The sequence below is a fragment of the Salvelinus namaycush genome, unplaced genomic scaffold, assembly GCF_016432855.1.
Source record: "Salvelinus namaycush isolate Seneca unplaced genomic scaffold, SaNama_1.0 Scaffold760, whole genome shotgun sequence".
NCBI classification, from domain to species: domain Eukaryota; kingdom Metazoa; phylum Chordata; class Actinopteri; order Salmoniformes; family Salmonidae; genus Salvelinus; species Salvelinus namaycush.
In genome coordinates, this window is record NW_024061487.1 from 97332 (window position 1) to 116117 (window position 18786).

General features: G+C 50.7%; 1 protein-coding gene across 1 annotated transcript in view; it reads right to left on the reverse strand.

Annotated features, from left to right (window-relative positions):
• The window catches only part of LOC120042732 (vasoactive intestinal polypeptide receptor-like), a gene marked incomplete at its 5' end in the record, with an annotated part of 90175 nt that extends 71746 nt beyond the window's left edge, over window positions 1–18429 (reverse strand). Inside the window, 2 exons of the mRNA XM_038987528.1 lie at window positions 15026–15139; window positions 18342–18429. Of these exons, the coding sequence (XP_038843456.1) occupies window positions 15026–15139; window positions 18342–18429 (202 nt within the window). The remainder of the gene's footprint in view (window positions 1–15025; window positions 15140–18341) is intronic.
• Window positions 18430–18786: the final 357 nt, after the last annotated feature.

Genomic DNA, 18786 nt, shown 5'->3' on the forward strand with positions numbered 1-18786 from the left:
TCTACTGTGGGGCCTGCTAGACTGGGGACTGTGCTGCTCTGATAGGTCTATGTCTACTGTGGGGCCTGCTAGACTGGGGACTGTGCAGCTCTGATAGGTCTATGTCTACTGTGGGGCCTGCTAGACTGGGGACTGTGCAGCTCTGATAGGTCTATGTCTACTGTGGGGCCTGCTAGACTGGGGACTGTGCAGCTCTGATAGGTCTATGTCTACTGTGGGGCCTGCTAGACTGGGGACTGTGCTGCTCTGATAGGTCTATGTCTACTGTGGGGCCTGCTAGACTGGGGACTGTGCTGCTCTGATAGGTCTATGTCTACTGTGGGGCCTGCTAGACTGTAGACTGTGCTGCTCTGATGGGTCTATGTCTACTGTGGGGCCTGCTAGACTGGGGACTGTGCTGCTCTGATAGGTCTATGTGTACTGTGGGGCCTGCTAGACTGGGGACTGTGCTGCTCTGATAGGTCTATGTCTACTGTGGGGCCTGCTAGACTGGGGACTGTGCAGCTCTGATAGGTCTATGTCTACTGTGGGGCCTGCTAGACTGGGGACTGTGCTGCTCTGATAGGTCTATGTCTACTGTGGGGCCTGCTAGACTGGGGACTGTGCTGCTCTGATAGGTCTATGTCTACTGTGGGGCCTGCTAGACTGGGGACTGTGCTGCTCTGATAGGTCTATGTCTACCTTGGGGCCTGCTAGACTGGGGACTGTGCAGCTCTGATAGGTCTATGTCTACTGTGGGGCCTGCTAGACTGGGGACTGTGCAGCTCTGATAGGTCTATGTCTACTGTGGGGCCTGCTAGACTGGGGACTGTGCTGCTCTGATAGGTCTATGTCTACTGTGGGGCCTGCTAGACTGGGGACTGTGCTGCTCTGATAGGTCTATGTCTACTGTGGGGCCTGCTAGACTGGGGACTGTGCTGCTCTGATAGGTCTATGTCTACTGTGGGGCCTGCTAGACTGGGGACTGTGCTGCTCTGATAGGTCTATGTCTACTGTGGGGCCTGCTAGACTGTAGACTGTGCTGCTCTGATAGGTCTATGTGTACTGTGGGGCCTGCTAGACTGGGGACTGTGTGCAGCTCTCATAGGTCTATGTCTACTGTGGGGCCTGCTAGACTGGGGACTGTGTGCAGCTCTCATAGGTCTATGTCTACTGTGGGGCCTGCTAGACTGGGGACTGTGCTGCTCTGATAGGTCTATGTCTACTGTGGGGCCTGCTAGACTGGGGACTGTGCTGCTCTGATAGGTCTATGTCTACTGTGGGGCCTGCTAGACTGGGGACTGTGCAGCTCTGATAGGTCTATGTCTACTGTGGGGCCTGCTAGACTGGGGACTGTGCAGCTCTGATAGGTCTATGTCTACTGTGGGGCCTGCTAGACTGGGGACTGTGCAGCTCTGATAGGTCTATGTCTACTGTGGGGCCTGCTAGACTGGGGACTGTGCTGCTCTGATAGGTCTATGTCTACTGTGGGGCCTGCTAGACTGGGGACTGTGCTGCTCTGATAGGTCTATGTCTACTGTGGGGCCTGCTAGACTGTAGACTGTGCTGCTCTGATGGGTCTATGTCTACTGTGGGGCCTGCTAGACTGGGGACTGTGCTGCTCTGATAGGTCTATGTGTACTGTGGGGCCTGCTAGACTGGGGACTGTGCTGCTCTGATAGGTCTATGTCTACTGTGGGGCCTGCTAGACTGGGGACTGTGCAGCTCTGATAGGTCTATGTCTACTGTGGGGCCTGCTAGACTGGGGACTGTGTGCTGCTCTGATAGGTCTATGTCTACTGTGGGGCCTGCTAGACTGGGGACTGTGCTGCTCTGATAGGTCTATGTCTACTGTGGGGCCTGCTAGACAGTAGACTGTGCAGCTCTGATAGGTCTATGTGTACTGTGGGGCCTGCTAGACTGGGGACTGTGTGCAGCTCTCATAGGTCTATGTCTACTGTGGGGCCTGCTAGACTGGGGACTGTGCTGCTCTGACAGGTCTATGTCTACTGTGGGGCCTGCTAGACTGGGGACTGTGCTGCTCTGATAGGTCTATGTCTACTGTGGGGCCTGCTAGACTGGGGACTGTGCAGCTCTGATAGGTCTATGTCTACTGTGGGGCCTGCTAGACTGGGGACTGTGCTGCTCTGATAGGTCTATGTCTACTGTGGGGCCTGCTAGACTGGGGACTGTGCTGCTCTGATAGGTCTATGTCTACTGTGGGGCCTGCTAGACTGGGGACTGTGCTGCTCTGATAGGTCTATGTCTACTGTGGGGCCTGCTAGACTGGGGACTGTGCTGCTCTGATAGGTCTATGTCTACTGTGGGGCCTGCTAGACTGTAGACTGTGCTGCTCTGATAGGTCTATGTGTACTGTGGGGCCTGCTAGACTGGGGACTGTGTGCAGCTCTCATAGGTCTATGTCTACTGTGGGGCCTGCTAGACTGGGGACTGTGTGCAGCTCTCATAGGTCTATGTCTACTGTGGGGCCTGCTAGACTGGGGACTGTGCTGCTCTGACAGGTCTATGTCTACTGTGGGGCCTGCTAGACTGGGGACTGTGCTGCTCTGATAGGTCTATGTCTACTGTGGGGCCTGCTAGACTGGGGACTGTGCTGCTCTGATAGGTCTATGTCTACTGTGGGGCCTGCTAGACTGGGGACTGTGCTGCTCTGATAGGTTTATGTCTACTGTGGGGCCTGCTAGACTGGGGACTGTGCTGCTCTGATAGGTCTATGTCTACTGTGGGGCCTGCTAGACTGTAGACTGTGCTGCTCTGATGGGTCTATGTCTACTGTGGGGCCTGCTAGACTGGGGACTGTGCTGCTCTGATAGGTCTATGTGTACTGTGGGGCCTGCTAGACTGGGGACTGTGCTGCTCTGATAGGTCTATGTCTACTGTGGGGCCTGCTAGACTGGGGACTGTGCTGCTCTGATAGGTCTATGTCTACTGTGGGGCCTGCTAGACTGGGGACTGTGCTGCTCTGATAGGTCTATGTCTACTGTGGGGCCTGCTAGACTGTAGACTGGGCTGCTCTGATAGGTCTATGTGTACTGTGGGGCCTGCTAGACTGGGGACTGTGTGCAGCTCTCATAGGTCTATGTCTACTGTGGGGCCTGCTAGACTGGGGACTGTGCTGCTCTGACAGGTCTATGTCTACTGTGGGGCCTGCTAGACTGGGGACTGTGCAGCTCTGATAGGTCTATGTCTACTGTGGGGCCTGCTAGACTGGGGACTGTGCTGCTCTGATAGGTCTATGTCTACTGTGGGGCCTGCTAGACTGGGGACTGTGCTGCTCTGATAGGTCTATGTCTACTGTGGGGCCTGCTAGACTGTAGACTGTGCTGCTCTGATGGGTCTATGTCTACTGTGGGGCCTGCTAGACTGGGGACTGTGCTGCTCTGATAGGTCTATGTGTACTGTGGGGCCTGCTAGACTGGGGACTGTGCTGCTCTGATAGGTCTATGTCTACTGTGGGGCCTGCTAGACTGGGGACTGTGCAGCTCTGATAGGTCTATGTCTACTGTGGGGCCTGCTAGACTGGGGACTGTGTGCTGCTCTGATAGGTCTATGTCTACTGTGGGGCCTGCTAGACTGGGGACTGTGCTGCTCTGATAGGTCTATGTCTACTGTGGGGCCTGCTAGACTGGGGACTGTGCAGCTCTGATAGGTCTATGTCTACTGTGGGGCCTGCTAGACTGGGGACTGTGCAGCTCTGATAGGTCTATGTCTACTGTGGGGCCTGCTAGACTGGGGACTGTGCAGCTCTGATAGGTCTATGTCTACTGTGGGGCCTGCTAGACTGGGGACTGTGCTGCTCTGATAGGTCTATGTCTACTGTGGGGCCTGCTAGACTGGGGACTGTGCTGCTCTGATAGGTCTATGTCTACTGTGGGGCCTGCTAGACTGTAGACTGTGCTGCTCTGATGGGTCTATGTCTACTGTGGGGCCTGCTAGACTGGGGACTGTGCTGCTCTGATAGGTCTATGTGTACTGTGGGGCCTGCTAGACTGGGGACTGTGCTGCTCTGATAGGTCTATGTCTACTGTGGGGCCTGCTAGACTGGGGACTGTGCAGCTCTGATAGGTCTATGTCTACTGTGGGGCCTGCTAGACTGGGGACTGTGTGCTGCTCTGATAGGTCTATGTCTACTGTGGGGCCTGCTAGACTGGGGACTGTGCTGCTCTGATAGGTCTATGTCTACTGTGGGGCCTGCTAGACAGTAGACTGTGCAGCTCTGATAGGTCTATGTGTACTGTGGGGCCTGCTAGACTGGGGACTGTGTGCAGCTCTCATAGGTCTATGTCTACTGTGGGGCCTGCTAGACTGGGGACTGTGCTGCCCTGACAGGTCTATGTCTACTGTGGGGCCTGCTAGACTGGGGACTGTGCTGCTCTGATAGGTCTATGTCTACTGTGGGGCCTGCTAGACTGGGGACTGTGCAGCTCTGATAGGTCTATGTCTACTGTGGGGCCTGCTAGACTGGGGACTGTGCTGCTCTGATAGGTCTATGTCTACTGTGGGGCCTGCTAGACTGGGGACTGTGCTGCTCTGATAGGTCTATGTCTACTGTGGGGCCTGCTAGACTGGGGACTGTGCTGCTCTGATAGGTCTATGTCTACTGTGGGGCCTGCTAGACTGGGGACTGTGCTGCTCTGATAGGTCTATGTCTACTGTGGGGCCTGCTAGACTGTAGACTGTGCTGCTCTGATAGGTCTATGTGTACTGTGGGGCCTGCTAGACTGGGGACTGTGTGCAGCTCTCATAGGTCTATGTCTACTGTGGGGCCTGCTAGACTGGGGACTGTGTGCAGCTCTCATAGGTCTATGTCTACTGTGGGGCCTGCTAGACTGGGGACTGTGCTGCTCTGACAGGTCTATGTCTACTGTGGGGCCTGCTAGACTGGGGACTGTGCTGCTCTGATAGGTCTATGTCTACTGTGGGGCCTGCTAGACTGGGGACTGTGCTGCTCTGATAGGTCTATGTCTACTGTGGGGCCTGCTAGACTGGGGACTGTGCTGCTCTGATAGGTTTATGTCTACTGTGGGGCCTGCTAGACTGGGGACTGTGCTGCTCTGATAGGTCTATGTCTACTGTGGGGCCTGCTAGACTGTAGACTGTGCTGCTCTGATGGGTCTATGTCTACTGTGGGGCCTGCTAGACTGGGGACTGTGCTGCTCTGATAGGTCTATGTGTACTGTGGGGCCTGCTAGACTGGGGACTGTGCTGCTCTGATAGGTCTATGTCTACTGTGGGGCCTGCTAGACTGGGGACTGTGCTGCTCTGATAGGTCTATGTCTACTGTGGGGCCTGCTAGACTGGGGACTGTGCTGCTCTGATAGGTCTATGTCTACTGTGGGGCCTGCTAGACTGTAGACTGGGCTGCTCTGATAGGTCTATGTGTACTGTGGGGCCAGCTAGACTGGGGACTGTGTGCAGCTCTCATAGGTCTATGTCTACTGTGGGGCCTGCTAGACTGGGGACTGTGCTGCTCTGACAGGTCTATGTCTACTGTGGGGCCTGCTAGACTGGGGACTGTGCAGCTCTGATAGGTCTATGTCTACTGTGGGGCCTGCTAGACTGGGGACTGTGCTGCTCTGATAGGTCTATGTCTACTGTGGGGCCTGCTAGACTGGGGACTGTGCTGCTCTGATAGGTCTATGTCTACTGTGGGGCCTGCTAGACTGTAGACTGTGCTGCTCTGATGGGTCTATGTCTACTGTGGGGCCTGCTAGACTGGGGACTGTGCTGCTCTGATAGGTCTATGTGTACTGTGGGGCCTGCTAGACTGGGGACTGTGCTGCTCTGATAGGTCTATGTCTACTGTGGGGCCTGCTAGACTGGGGACTGTGCAGCTCTGATAGGTCTATGTCTACTGTGGGGCCTGCTAGACTGGGGACTGTGTGCTGCTCTGATAGGTCTATGTCTACTGTGGGGCCTGCTAGACTGGGGACTGTGCTGCTCTGATAGGTCTATGTCTACTGTGGGGCCTGCTAGACAGTAGACTGTGCAGCTCTGATAGGTCTATGTGTACTGTGGGGCCTGCTAGACTGGGGACTGTGTGCAGCTCTCATAGGTCTATGTCTACTGTGGGGCCTGCTAGACTGGGGACTGTGCTGCTCTGACAGGTCTATGTCTACTGTGGGGCCTGCTAGACTGGGGACTGTGCTGCTCTGATAGGTCTATGTCTACTGTGGGGCCTGCTAGACTGGGGACTGTGCTGCTCTGATAGGTCTATGTCTACTGTGGGGCCTGCTAGACTGGGGACTGTGCTGCTCTGATAGGTCTATGTCTACTGTGGGGCCTGCTAGACTGTGGACTGTGCTGCTCTGATAGGTCTATGTCTACCTTGGGGCCTGCTAGACTGGGGACTGTGCAGCTCTGATAGGTCTATGTCTACTGTGGGGCCTGCTAGACTGGGGACTGTGCAGCTCTGATAGGTCTATGTCTACTGTGGGGCCTGCTAGACTGGGGACTGTGTGCTGCTCTGATAGGTCTATGTCTACTGTGGGGCCTGCTAGACTGGGGACTGTGCTGCTCTGATAGGTCTATGTCTACTGTGGGGCCTGCTAGACTGGGGACTGTGCTGCTCTGATAGGTCTATGTCTACTGTGGGGCCTGCTAGACTGGGGACTGTGCTGCTCTGATAGGTCTATGTCTACTGTGGGGCCTGCTAGACTGTAGACTGTGCTGCTCTGATAGGTCTATGTGTACTGTGGGGCCTGCTAGACAGTAGACTGTGCAGCTCTGATAGGTCTATGTGTACTGTGGGGCCTGCTAGACTGGGGACTGTGTGCAGCTCTCATAGGTCTATGTCTACTGTGGGGCCTGCTAGACTGGGGACTGTGCTGCTCTGATAGGTCTATGTCTACTGTGGGGCCTGCTAGACTGGGGACTGTGTGCAGCTCTCATAGGTCTATGTCTACTGTGGGGCCTGCTAGACTGGGGACTGTGCTGCTCTGATAGGTCTATGTCTACTGTGGGGCCTGCTAGACTGGGGACTGTGCTGCTCTGATAGGTCTATGTCTACTGTGGGGCCTGCTAGACTGGGGACTGTGCAGCTCTGATAGGTCTATGTCTACTCTGGGGCCTGCTAGACTGGGGACTGTGCAGCTCTGATAGGTCTATGTCTACTGTGGGGCCTGCTAGACTGGGGACTGTGCTGCTCTGATAGGTCTATGTCTACTGTGGGGCCTGCTAGACTGGGGACTGTGCTGCTCTGATAGGTCTATGTCTACTGTGGGGCCTGCTAGACTGTAGACTGTGCTGCTCTGATAGGTCTATGTCTACTGTGGGGCCTGCTAGACTGGGGACTGTGCTGCTCTGATAGGTCTATGTGTACTGTGGGGCCTGCTAGACTGGGGACTGTGCTGCTCTGATAGGTCTATGTCTACTGTGGGGCCTGCTAGACTGGGGACTGTGCAGCTCTGATAGGTCTATGTCTACTGTGGGGCCTGCTAGACTGGGGACTGTGTGCTGCTCTGATAGGTCTATGTCTACTGTGGGGCCTGCTTGACTGGGGACTGTGCTGCTCTGATAGGTCTATGTCTACTGTGGGGCCTGCTAGACAGTAGACTGTGCAGCTCTGATAGGTCTATGTGTACTGTGGGGCCTGCTAGACTGGGGACTGTGCTGCTCTGATAGGTCTATGTCTACTGTGGGGCCTGCTAGACTGGGGACTGTGCTGCTCTGATAGGTCTATGTCTACTGTGGGGCCTGCTAGACTGGGGACTGTGCTGCTCTGATAGGTCTATGTCTACTGTGGGGCCTGCTAGACTGTAGACTGTGCTGCTCTGATAGATCTATGTCTACTGTGGGGCCTGCTAGACTGGGGACTGTGCTGCTCTGATAGGTCTATGTGTACTGTGGGGCCTGCTAGACTGGGGACTGTGCTGCTCTGATAGGTCTATGTCTACTGTGGGGCCTGCTAGACTGGGGACTGTGCTGCTCTGATAGGTCTATGTCTACTGTGGGGCCTGCTAGACTGTAGACTGTGCTGCTCTGATAGGTCTATGTGTACTGTGGGGCCTGCTAGACTGGGGACTGTGTGCAGCTCTCATAGGTCTATGTCTACTGTGGGGCCTGCTAGACTGGGGACTGTGCTGCTCTGATAGGTCTATGTCTACTGTGGGTTCTGCTAGACTGGGGACTGTGCTGCTCTGATAGGTCTATGTCTACTGTGGGGCCTGCTAGACTGGGGACTGTGCAGCTCTGATAGGTCTATGTCTACTCTGGGGCCTGCTAGACTGGGGACTGTGCAGCTCTGATAGGTCTATGTCTACTGTGGGGCCTGCTAGACTGGGGACTGTGCTGCTCTGATAGGTCTATGTCTACTGTGGGGCCTGCTAGACTGGGGACTGTGCTGCTCTGATAGGTCTATGTCTACTGTGGGGCCTGCTAGACTGTAGACTGTGCTGCTCTGATAGGTCTATGTCTACTGTGGGGCCTGCTAGACTGGGGACTGTGCTGCTCTGATAGGTCTATGTGTACTGTGGGGCCTGCTAGACTGGGGACTGTGCTGCTCTGATAGGTCTATGTCTACTGTGGGGCCTGCTAGACTGGGGACTGTGCAGCTCTGATAGGTCTATGTCTACTGTGGGGCCTGCTAGACTGGGGACTGTGTGCTGCTCTGATAGGTCTATGTCTACTGTGGGGCCTGCTAGACTGGGGACTGTGCTGCTCTGATAGGTCTATGTCTACTGTGGGGCCTGCTAGACAGTAGACTGTGCAGCTCTGATAGGTCTATGTGTACTGTGGGGCCTGCTAGACTGGGGACTGTGTGCAGCTCTCATAGGTCTATGTCTACTGTGGGGCCTGCTAGACTGGGGACTGTGCTGCTCTGACAGGTCTATGTCTACTGTGGGGCCTGCTAGACTGGGGACTGTGTTGCCTCGATAGGTCTATGTCTACTGTGGGACCTGCTAGACTGGGGACTGTGCTGCTCTGATAGGTCTATGTCTACTGTGGGGCCTGCTAGACTGGGGACTGTGCTGCTCTGACAGGTCTATGTCTACTGTGGGGCCTGCTAGACTGGGGACTGTGCTGCTCTGATAGGTCTATGTCTACTGTGGGGCCTGCTAGACTGGGGACTGTGCTGCTCTGATAGGTCTATGTCTACTGTGGGGCCTGCTAGACTGGGGACTGTGCTGCTCTGATAGGTCTATGTCTACTGTGGGGCCTGCTAGACTGGGGACTGTGCTGCTCTGATAGGTCTATGTCTACTGTGGGGCCTGCTAGACTGGGGACTGTGCTGCTCTGATAGGTCTATGTCTACTGTGGGGCCTGCTAGACTGGGGACTGTGCTGCTCTGACAGGTCTATGTCTACTGTGTGGCCTGCTAGACTGGGGACTGTGCTGCTCTGATAGGTCTATGTCTACTGTGGGGCCTGCTAGACTGGGGACTGTGCTGCTCTGATAGGTCTATGTCTACTGTGGGGCCTGCTAGACTGGGGACTGTGCAGCTCTGATAGGTCTATGTCTACTGTGGGGCCTGCTAGACTGTAGACTGTGCTGCTCTGATAGGTCTATGTGTACTGTGGGGCCTGCTAGACTGTAGACTGTGCAGCTCTGATAGGTCTATGTCTACTGTGGGGCCTGCTAGACAGTAGACTGTGCTGCTCTGATAGGTCAGTAAAATACAGATCTCCTCCTCTGACTTCTCGGAATCCCCCAATTCCCCTTAATCCTTCCTCTGTTTTTCCTGTCTGTCCCCTGAGGCCCTCTCACTTCTCAGGTCAACCTCCATCCCTTCATCTTCTTCTATCCATCTATCTCCATCTATTCCTTCTGGGCTACATAAATCACTGATTCCCAGAAGTCCTCTGCTTCACTGTGACCTGAACAGATGACATGAGAAGATAGATCCATAGTGTGACAGCTCGCCAACATGCTGAATATATTACTAAACTACACTTGAAGTTTGAGAGGACATAAACAGATCAGACTGAAACTGAACACAAACTAAACTACACTTGAAGTTTGAGAGGACATAGACCAGACTGAAACTGAACACAAACTAAACTACATTTCAAGTTTGAGAGGACATAGACAGACCAGACTGAAACTGAACACAAACTAAACTACACTTGAAGTTTGAGAGGACATAGACCAGACTGAAACTGAACACAAACTAAACTACATTTCAAGTTTGAGAAGTCATAGACAGTCAGACTGAAACGGGTTAATAATACAGGTTTAAACTGTTTGACTAAAATAACGTTTTGAGACACAAGAGTAGCATCGTTGGGTTTATCTTGATGATGGTTAGTATGGGTTTGTAGAGAATTCATTTCTGGGCTAGACTATAGCTCCCATTCTGAAATATCCCTCTCAGTTCATATTAAAAATAGCTAAATATCCATGACAATAGTAAAATGTTTCTCATATGACATTACTGATGTTCACAAACAAACTGACAAATATTCCAACAAAATTCACACATACAGTTCATAAACAATAACAGTACACAGTCCTCGACATCACCACATTGTCTCTCCACGATCAACAGCACGATGATGTCACCTCTAAAATGATCTTATTCTTTCCAAAGCAGAGTTATGTAGATCTAGATAATAGGCCTGATGAAAACTCCAGGCCTGGAAGCCAACTGAGTCTGGAGAAATAAACAAGTTGTGTGAACTGAACCACCAGAAGAGAACAACACAGGGAGAGAGCTACACAGGGAGAGAGCTACACACAGGGAGAGAGCTACACACAGGGAGAGAGCTACACAGGGAGAGAGCTACACAGGGAGAGCGCTACACAGGGAGAGAGCTACACACAGGGAGAGAGCTACACAGGGAGAGAGCTACACAGGGAGAGAGCTACACACAGGGAGAGAGCTACACAGGGAGAGAGCTACACAGGGAGAGAGCTACACACAGGGAGAGAGCTACACAGGGAGAGAACTACACAAGGAGAGCTACACAAGGAGAGCTACACAAGGAGAGAGCTACACAGGGAGAGAACTACACAGGGAGAGAACTACACAGGGAGAGAACTACACAGGGAGAGAACTACACAAGGAGAGAGCTACACACAGGGAGAGAGCTACACAGGGAGAGAGCTACACACAGGGAGAGAACTACACAGGGAGAGAGCTACACAGGGAGAGAGCTGCACAGGGAGATAACTACACAGGGAGAGAACTACACAACGAGAGCTACACAGGGAGAGAGCTACACAGTGAGAGAGCTACACACAGGGAGAGAGCTACACAGGGAGAGAGCTACACAGGGAGAGAGCTACACACAGGGAGAGAGCTACACACAGGGAGAGAGCTACACAGGGGGAGAGAGCTACACAGGGGGGAGAGCTACACAGAGCGAGAGAGCTACACAGGGGAAGAGAGCTACACACAGGGAGAGAGCTACACAAGGAGAGAACTACACAGGGAGAGAGCTACACAAGGAGAGAGCTGCACAGGGAGAGAGCTACACAGGGGGAGAGCTACACACAGGGAGAGACCCACACAGGGAGAGAGCTACACACAGGGAGAGATATACACAGGGAGAGAGTTACACACAGGGAGAGAGCTACACACAGGGAGAGAAATGAACAAGGAGAGAGCTACACACAGGGAGAGAGTTACACACAGGGAGAGAGCTACACAGGGAGAGAAATGAACAAGGAGAGAGCTACACACGGGGAGAGAGCTACACACAGGGAGAGCGTTACACACAGGGAGAGAGCTACACAGGGAGATAAATACACAGGGAGAGAACTACACAGGGAGAGAGTTACACACAGGGAGAAAGCTACACAGGGAGAGAGCTACACAGGGAGAGAGCTACACACAGGGAGAGAGCTACACACAGGGAGAGAGCTACACACAGGGAGAGAGCTACACAGGGGGAGAGAGCTACACAGGGGGGGAGAGCTACACAGAGCGAGAGAGCTACACAGGGGAAGAGAGCTACACACAGGGAGAGAGCTACACAAGGAAAGAACTACACAGGGAGAGAGCTACACAAGGAGAGAGCTGCACAGGGAGAGAGCTACACAGGGGGAGAGCTACACACAGGGAGAGACCCACACAGGGAGAGAGCTACACACAGGGAGAGATATACACAGGGAGAGAGTTACACACAGGGAGAGAGCTACACACAGGGAGAGAAATGAACAAGGAGAGAGCTACACACAGGGAGAGAGTTACACACAGGGAGAGAGCTACACAGGGAGAGAAATGAACAAGGAGAGAGCTACACACGGGGAGAGAGCTACACACAGGGAGAGCGTTACACACAGGGAGAGAGCTACACAGGGAGATAAATACACAGGGAGAGAACTACACAGGGAGAGAGTTACACACAGGGAGAAAGCTACACAGGGAGAGAGCTACACAGGGAGAGAAATACACACGGGGAGAGAGCTACACAGGGAGAGAGTTACACACAGGGAGAAAGCTACACAGGGAGAGAGCTACACAGGGAGAGAAATACACACGGGGAGAGAGCTACACAGGGAGAGCGCTATACACAGGGAGAGAGCTACACACAGAGAGAGCGCTACACCCAGGGAGAGAGCTACACCCAGGGAGAGAGCTACACCCAGGGAGAGAGCTACACACAGGGAGAGAGCTACACACAGGGAGAGAGCTACACACAGGGAGAGAACCACACAGGGAGAGAGCTACACACGGGGAGAGAGCTACACACGGGGAGAGAGCTACACAGGGAGAGAGCTACACAGGGAGAGAGCTACACACAGGGAGAGAGCTACACACAGGGAGAGAGCTACACACAGGGAGAGAGCTACACACGGGGAGAGAGCTACACAGGGAGAGAGCTACACACAGGGAGAGAGCTACACACAGGGAGAGAGCTACACACGGGGGGAGAGCTACACAGGGAGAGAGCTACACAGGGAGAGAGCTACACACGGGGAGAGAGCTACACATGGGGAGAGAGCTACACAGGGAGAGAGAGCTACACAGGGAGAGAGCTACACACAGGGGGAGAGAACCACACAGGGAGAGAGCTACACAGGGAGAGAACTACACACGGGGAGAGAGCTACACACAGGGGGAGAGAACTACACAGGGAGAGAACTACACAGGGAGAGAACTACACAGGGAGAGAGCTACACAGGGAGAGAGCTACACAGGGAGAGAGCTACACACGGGGAGAGAGCTACACACGGGGAGAGCTACACACGGGGAGAGAGCTACACAGGGAGATAGCTACACAGGGGGAGAGAGCTACACACAGGGGGAGAGAGCTACACAGGGAGAGAGCTACACACGGGGGGAGAGCTACACACGGGGAGAGAGCTACACAGGGAGAGAGCTACACACGGGGAGAGAGCTACACAGGGAGAGAGCTACACAGGGAGAGAGCTACACACGGGGAGAGAGCTACACACAGGGAGAGAACCACACACGGGGAGAGAGCTACACACAGGGAGAGAGCTACACACAGGGAGAGAGCTACACAGGGGGAGAGCTACACACAGGGGGAGAGAACTACACAGGGAGAGAACTACACAGGGAGAGAACTACACAGGGAGAGAGCTACACACTGGGAAAAACAGCTGCTGTAATTAATGACCAGTTGAGAGATAAGACAATGAAGGGAAGAGAAAGTATTCTCATCGCTGCAAAGTGTGCGTGTGTGCGCATGTTTTCCGTAATTCAAACAAAATACCCTGTCGTTAAGCTAGATATTCCCTAAACCAACAATTTCTTCCATACATAATTAATGATCACAACTTCAACTTCCAATGAATCTCCTCATGCGTGAAAGTTCTCCTGAGAGAGAGAGAGAGAGAGAAGTGTTCAAACACAACACCGCCTGGGAAAAACGGAGGAACTGAGGAAACTGCCTCTCAACATAAAGCATAGAACAAAATGTTTTGGTCCGGGTGTTGTGCAAGTTTTAATCCTGTTACTTGATGCTAACCACAAGAATCCTAATTCATTATTAGAACCATTCAAATGTTAGGTGGCATATACAACATTAGATGGTGGGTGGTGACGGAATGGTGGGTGGTGAGGGAATGGTGGGTGGTGAGGGAATGGTGGGTGGTGGTTAATGGTGGGTAGGGGGGGAATGGTGGGTGGTGAAGGAATGGTGGGTGGTGATTAATGGTGGGTAGGGGGGGAATGGTGGGTGGTGGATAATGGTGGGTAGGGAAGGAATGGTGGGTGGTGGATAATGGTGGATGTTGGGTAATGGTGGGTGGTGAGGGAATGATGGGTGGTGAGTAATGGTGGGTGGTGAGGGAATGGTGGGTGGTGAGGGAATGGTGGGTGGTGAGTAATGGTGGGTGGTGAGGGAATGGTGGGTGGTTAGGGAATGGTGGGTGATGAGGGAATGGTGTGTGGTGTGTAATGGTGGGTGGTGGGTAATGGTGGGTGATGAGGGAATGGTGGGTGGTGAGGGAATGGTGTGTGGTGTGTAATGGTGGGTGGTGGGGGAATGGTGTGTGGTGTGTAATGGTGGGTGGTGAGGGAATGGTGGGTGATGAGGGAATGGTGGGTGGTAAGTAATGGTGGGTGGTGAGGGAATGGTGGGTGGTGAGGGAATGGTGTGTGGTGTGTAATGGTGGGTGGTGGGGGAATGGTGGGTGATGAGTAATGTTGGGTGGTGAGTATGGTGGGTGGTGAGGGAATGGTGGGTGATGAGTAATGGTGGGTGATGAGGGAATGGTGGGGGAATGGTGGGTGATGAGTAACGGTGGGTGGTGAGTGAATGGTGGGTGGTGAGGGAATGGTGTGTGGTGTGTAATGGTGGGTGGTGAGTAATGGTGAGTGGTGAAGGAATGGTGGGTGGTGAGTAATGGTGGGATGTAGTACACGCAAAGTTGATGTAGTTCACGAAAAGTTTATATAGTACACGAAAAGTTGATATAGTACACGAAAAGTTGATGTAGTAACAACACGCAGAAGTTATCAGTCAACTTCCTACACCATTCTATGATGCATGACTGCACCTTTTCATTTGACCTGTCTGATGAACACACACACACACACACACACACCATTCATGCATGCACACACAACACACACAGACACAAAAAACACATACAAACACACGCAGGGTCTTACCCATGATGAAGTCATTGGTCAAGTATAAGAAGTAGACAGGGCAGGGGATGGTGACCACCTGTCCTGTATTGGCACTGGGCCAGCAGGCCCCCTTGTCCCACGTCCCACTGCAACCTGGGGGAGAGAGGGGGAGAAGGGGAAGGAGGGAGGGGGAGGAGAGGGAGGAGGAGGAGGGGGATCTTGAAATAATAACCAACGTGCTCACTCAAAGATAATCCTTAAAAACAGAGATAACCTTTTAGAGTTATGTCCTTTTCCTTCACGATGTTCAGAACTCATAGAGGGAGAGAGGGGAGTGGGGACGGGGGGAAGGACGGAGGCAGGATGGGTGAAGGAGAGAGGGGGAGGCAAGTGAGAGGAGGAGGAGGGGGAGAGAAGGGGAGAGCGAGAGAAAGATGGATTAGAGGAGGAAAGGTAGATGGAGAAAAAAGGGGAGAGAGAAAGAAAAAGGCAGAGACAGACAGACAGACAGACAGACAGACAGACAGACAGACAGACAGACAGACAGACAGACAGACAGACAGAGAGACAGAGAGACAGAGAGACAGAGAGACAGAGAGACAGAGAGAGAGAGAGACAGAGAGACAGACAAAGAGCGAGAAAGACAGAGAAAGAGAAAGAGACAGAGAGAGAGAGAGAGACAGACAGAGAGACAGAGAGAGAGAGAGAGAGAGAGAGACAGACAGACAGAGAGACAGAGAGACAGACAGAGAGAGCCTCTTGAAAACCCTGTGTGATTGATGAACTCCACATTTACAGAGAGATTAAAGATGATTCATGTTCTCCTGTGTGCAGAAAAAACTAACCCACACTGTGTATGTTTGTGTGTTTCTAGGACAGCCAATCAGTAAAATCTAAGGTCACACCACATAGAGTTAACTACAGATGTAGGATCTTAATTGGAGCCAGTTTGCTACAGCAGGAAAATAATCCTGCAGCAACAGGAAACTATAATTATTTTGTGGATTATAATTAATGGACATTTTTGTAGGGGTTGATATTTTTTTAGTAAGGGAAAGATCAAGTCTGAAATATCAAAGTGGAAATTAAAAACTTTGGAATCCTTGTTAAACCTCAAATACACTACAAATTTGAAATGTCTTGCATTGCAAGAAAGTTCTCATGCAACAGGGTGATCAAATTAAGATCCTACATCTGTACATGGGCCAGTGTCTTGCCACATAATTTAAATAACCAACAAGCTCTCACAGCCTCATGTCAGAATTAGACGTTCATACATGTTTTTCCAAACGTCACATTTCGAAGTGTTTTATGATTTAGTTTAGCCATCAACTCTGAATGTTTAAGGTCAGGGTTAAGTTTAGGCATTAACTCAAAGATTTGAGACAGGCTTAAAACAAAAATCTCAAAAATGACTTTCTATCGATGGCTTCAAACATGCAACCTTTTGGCATCGGAGGCAGACGTCGTTAAATAACTCATAAAACACTGTCATAGCCTGATGCTATTGATGCTATTATTTTGATTTATATCTCAGTAAAGGTTGAGTATTTGGCTCTCACACGAAGTCGAGAAAGCAATCCAGATCATTTTCAAAAAGGGAGGAAATACAGCTGCAATCACTTTTTTAATTAACGTTCATCGTCTGAAAAGGCAATTTGCGAGTTTCTCCTTGTCGTATTACCCCGAGGATTTCTTTGAGTCGTAATCGACAGAATGTGTACATGGAGAAACTGCAGCTAAATTAAAATGATAATGAAGGCTAAATTAGTTTTTTTAATTTTTATAAATAAGGCAGGGGAATAGTCAGTGGGTGCATCTCAAATGGCACCCTATTCCCTACATTGACCTTATGGGCCCTGGTCAGAAGTAGTGCACAACGTAATGAATAGGGTGCCATTGCAGACACAACCAGTAGGTGTTTTCACCCACGTGTGGCATGACATCACATCACCAAGCCTAGGGATGTTTGACATAATTGTGAACAAAGTATACCCCACCCTGCGTTCAATAATAATATTTCTCTATTCTATCACAAACTGTATGATCACATGCCAGGACATGCTTCATATAAAGCTTACCCAATAACAATGGTAATTATTACTTAATAAACTGGGTGTTAATAGGTGTTATACAGTTGGGATGGTTCAATGGCATTAACTGTGTTTTAATATCATAAAAAATACATCAATAGGAGTACTCTCCCACATGAAAACATACTGCAGTACTACAGTCTGCAAAAAACACTACATTAATTGCTATAGTATATATTACAGTTTTCTTTTACTACAGTATTGATACTATAGTTAACTGTAAATACTACAGTATACTACAGCAAATACTACAGTAAATACTACAGTGTACTACAGCAAATACTACAGTAAATACTACAGTAAATACTACAGTGTACTACAGTGTACTACAGTAAATACTACAGTAAATACTACAGCAAATGTTACAGCAAATACTACAGTGTACTACAGTAAAAACTACAGTAAATACTACAGCAAATACTACAGTTTACTACAGCAAATACTACAGTAAATGCTACAGTGTACTACAGCAAATACTACAGCAAATACTACAGCAAATACTACAGTGTACTACAGCAAATACTACAGTAAATACTACAGTGTACTACAGTAAATACTACAGTAAATACTACAGTATACTACAGCAAATACTACAGTAAATACTACAGTGTACTACAGCAAATACTACAGTAAATACTACAGTAAATTCTGCAAAAACATTACAATGAATAAAACTACAGTGTTCATACCATGCACTACATACATTATTTGGTCAGTATCCATCATCAGTATGACTCTATTAAAAACACTGTATGAGGTTAACATCTCTGCAGATAAATTGTTGATTAGAATCTATTGTGATTCAAAGCTATTCAAGGCACCCAGTAGACTAAAGAACAGAGGCACGACACGGTTTACATCTTCTAACTACAGGATCCGACTGTAAGTCTAGGAATAATAACATGTGTTGAAAGTTTGTCTGACTGCATCTAATACATAGCTTGTAAAAGCCCTGAGTAGATGTACTGTTTATAAGACTTAAAAGGGCTGTACAGGTTACATGGTGAAACTCTTTAAAGTAAGTACATAGTAAAGTACTGATTGATACAACTTATAGAGAACTAAAGGACATGTACAAATACCAAATACTGTAATGTAGCTGGTATACCACACACACACACACACACACACACACACAGACACACACACACACACACACACACACACACACACACACACACACACACACACACACACACACACACACACACACACACACACACACACACACACACACACACACACATAACTACTGAACTTACCTGTTGTCATGTTTTCTAACTGGGCCATGCACGTCTCTTTCTCCTTCTCCACCTCCAGCATGATGTCACATATCTGAAGGGACAGCATCTGTAGAAAGACAATGTGACGTACGTTAGTGTAACAGAGAAGGGTCGGTGAACCATGCTTGTATGATGAGAAACCTTGAGACCTGAAGACTTGTGTTACAGTAGTTCCCAAGCTTTAGCCAGAACATCCTCCTAAGACACAGCCAGTATAGCAACGGCTTGCTATCTCAGGAGGACATTTTGGCTACCTGATCTTATGCCAAGGTTTTAGTTTAACGGGCTAACTAACGCAGTCTTGTGACACAAAGGAGACCCAAGTTTGAACCTCTATCGGTCACATTTGCTTGGGTCTGTCAGCTAGTAAACTAGCTAGTAAATTTCTGAGATGTGATATCACATTTGACAAACGACTCGTGAA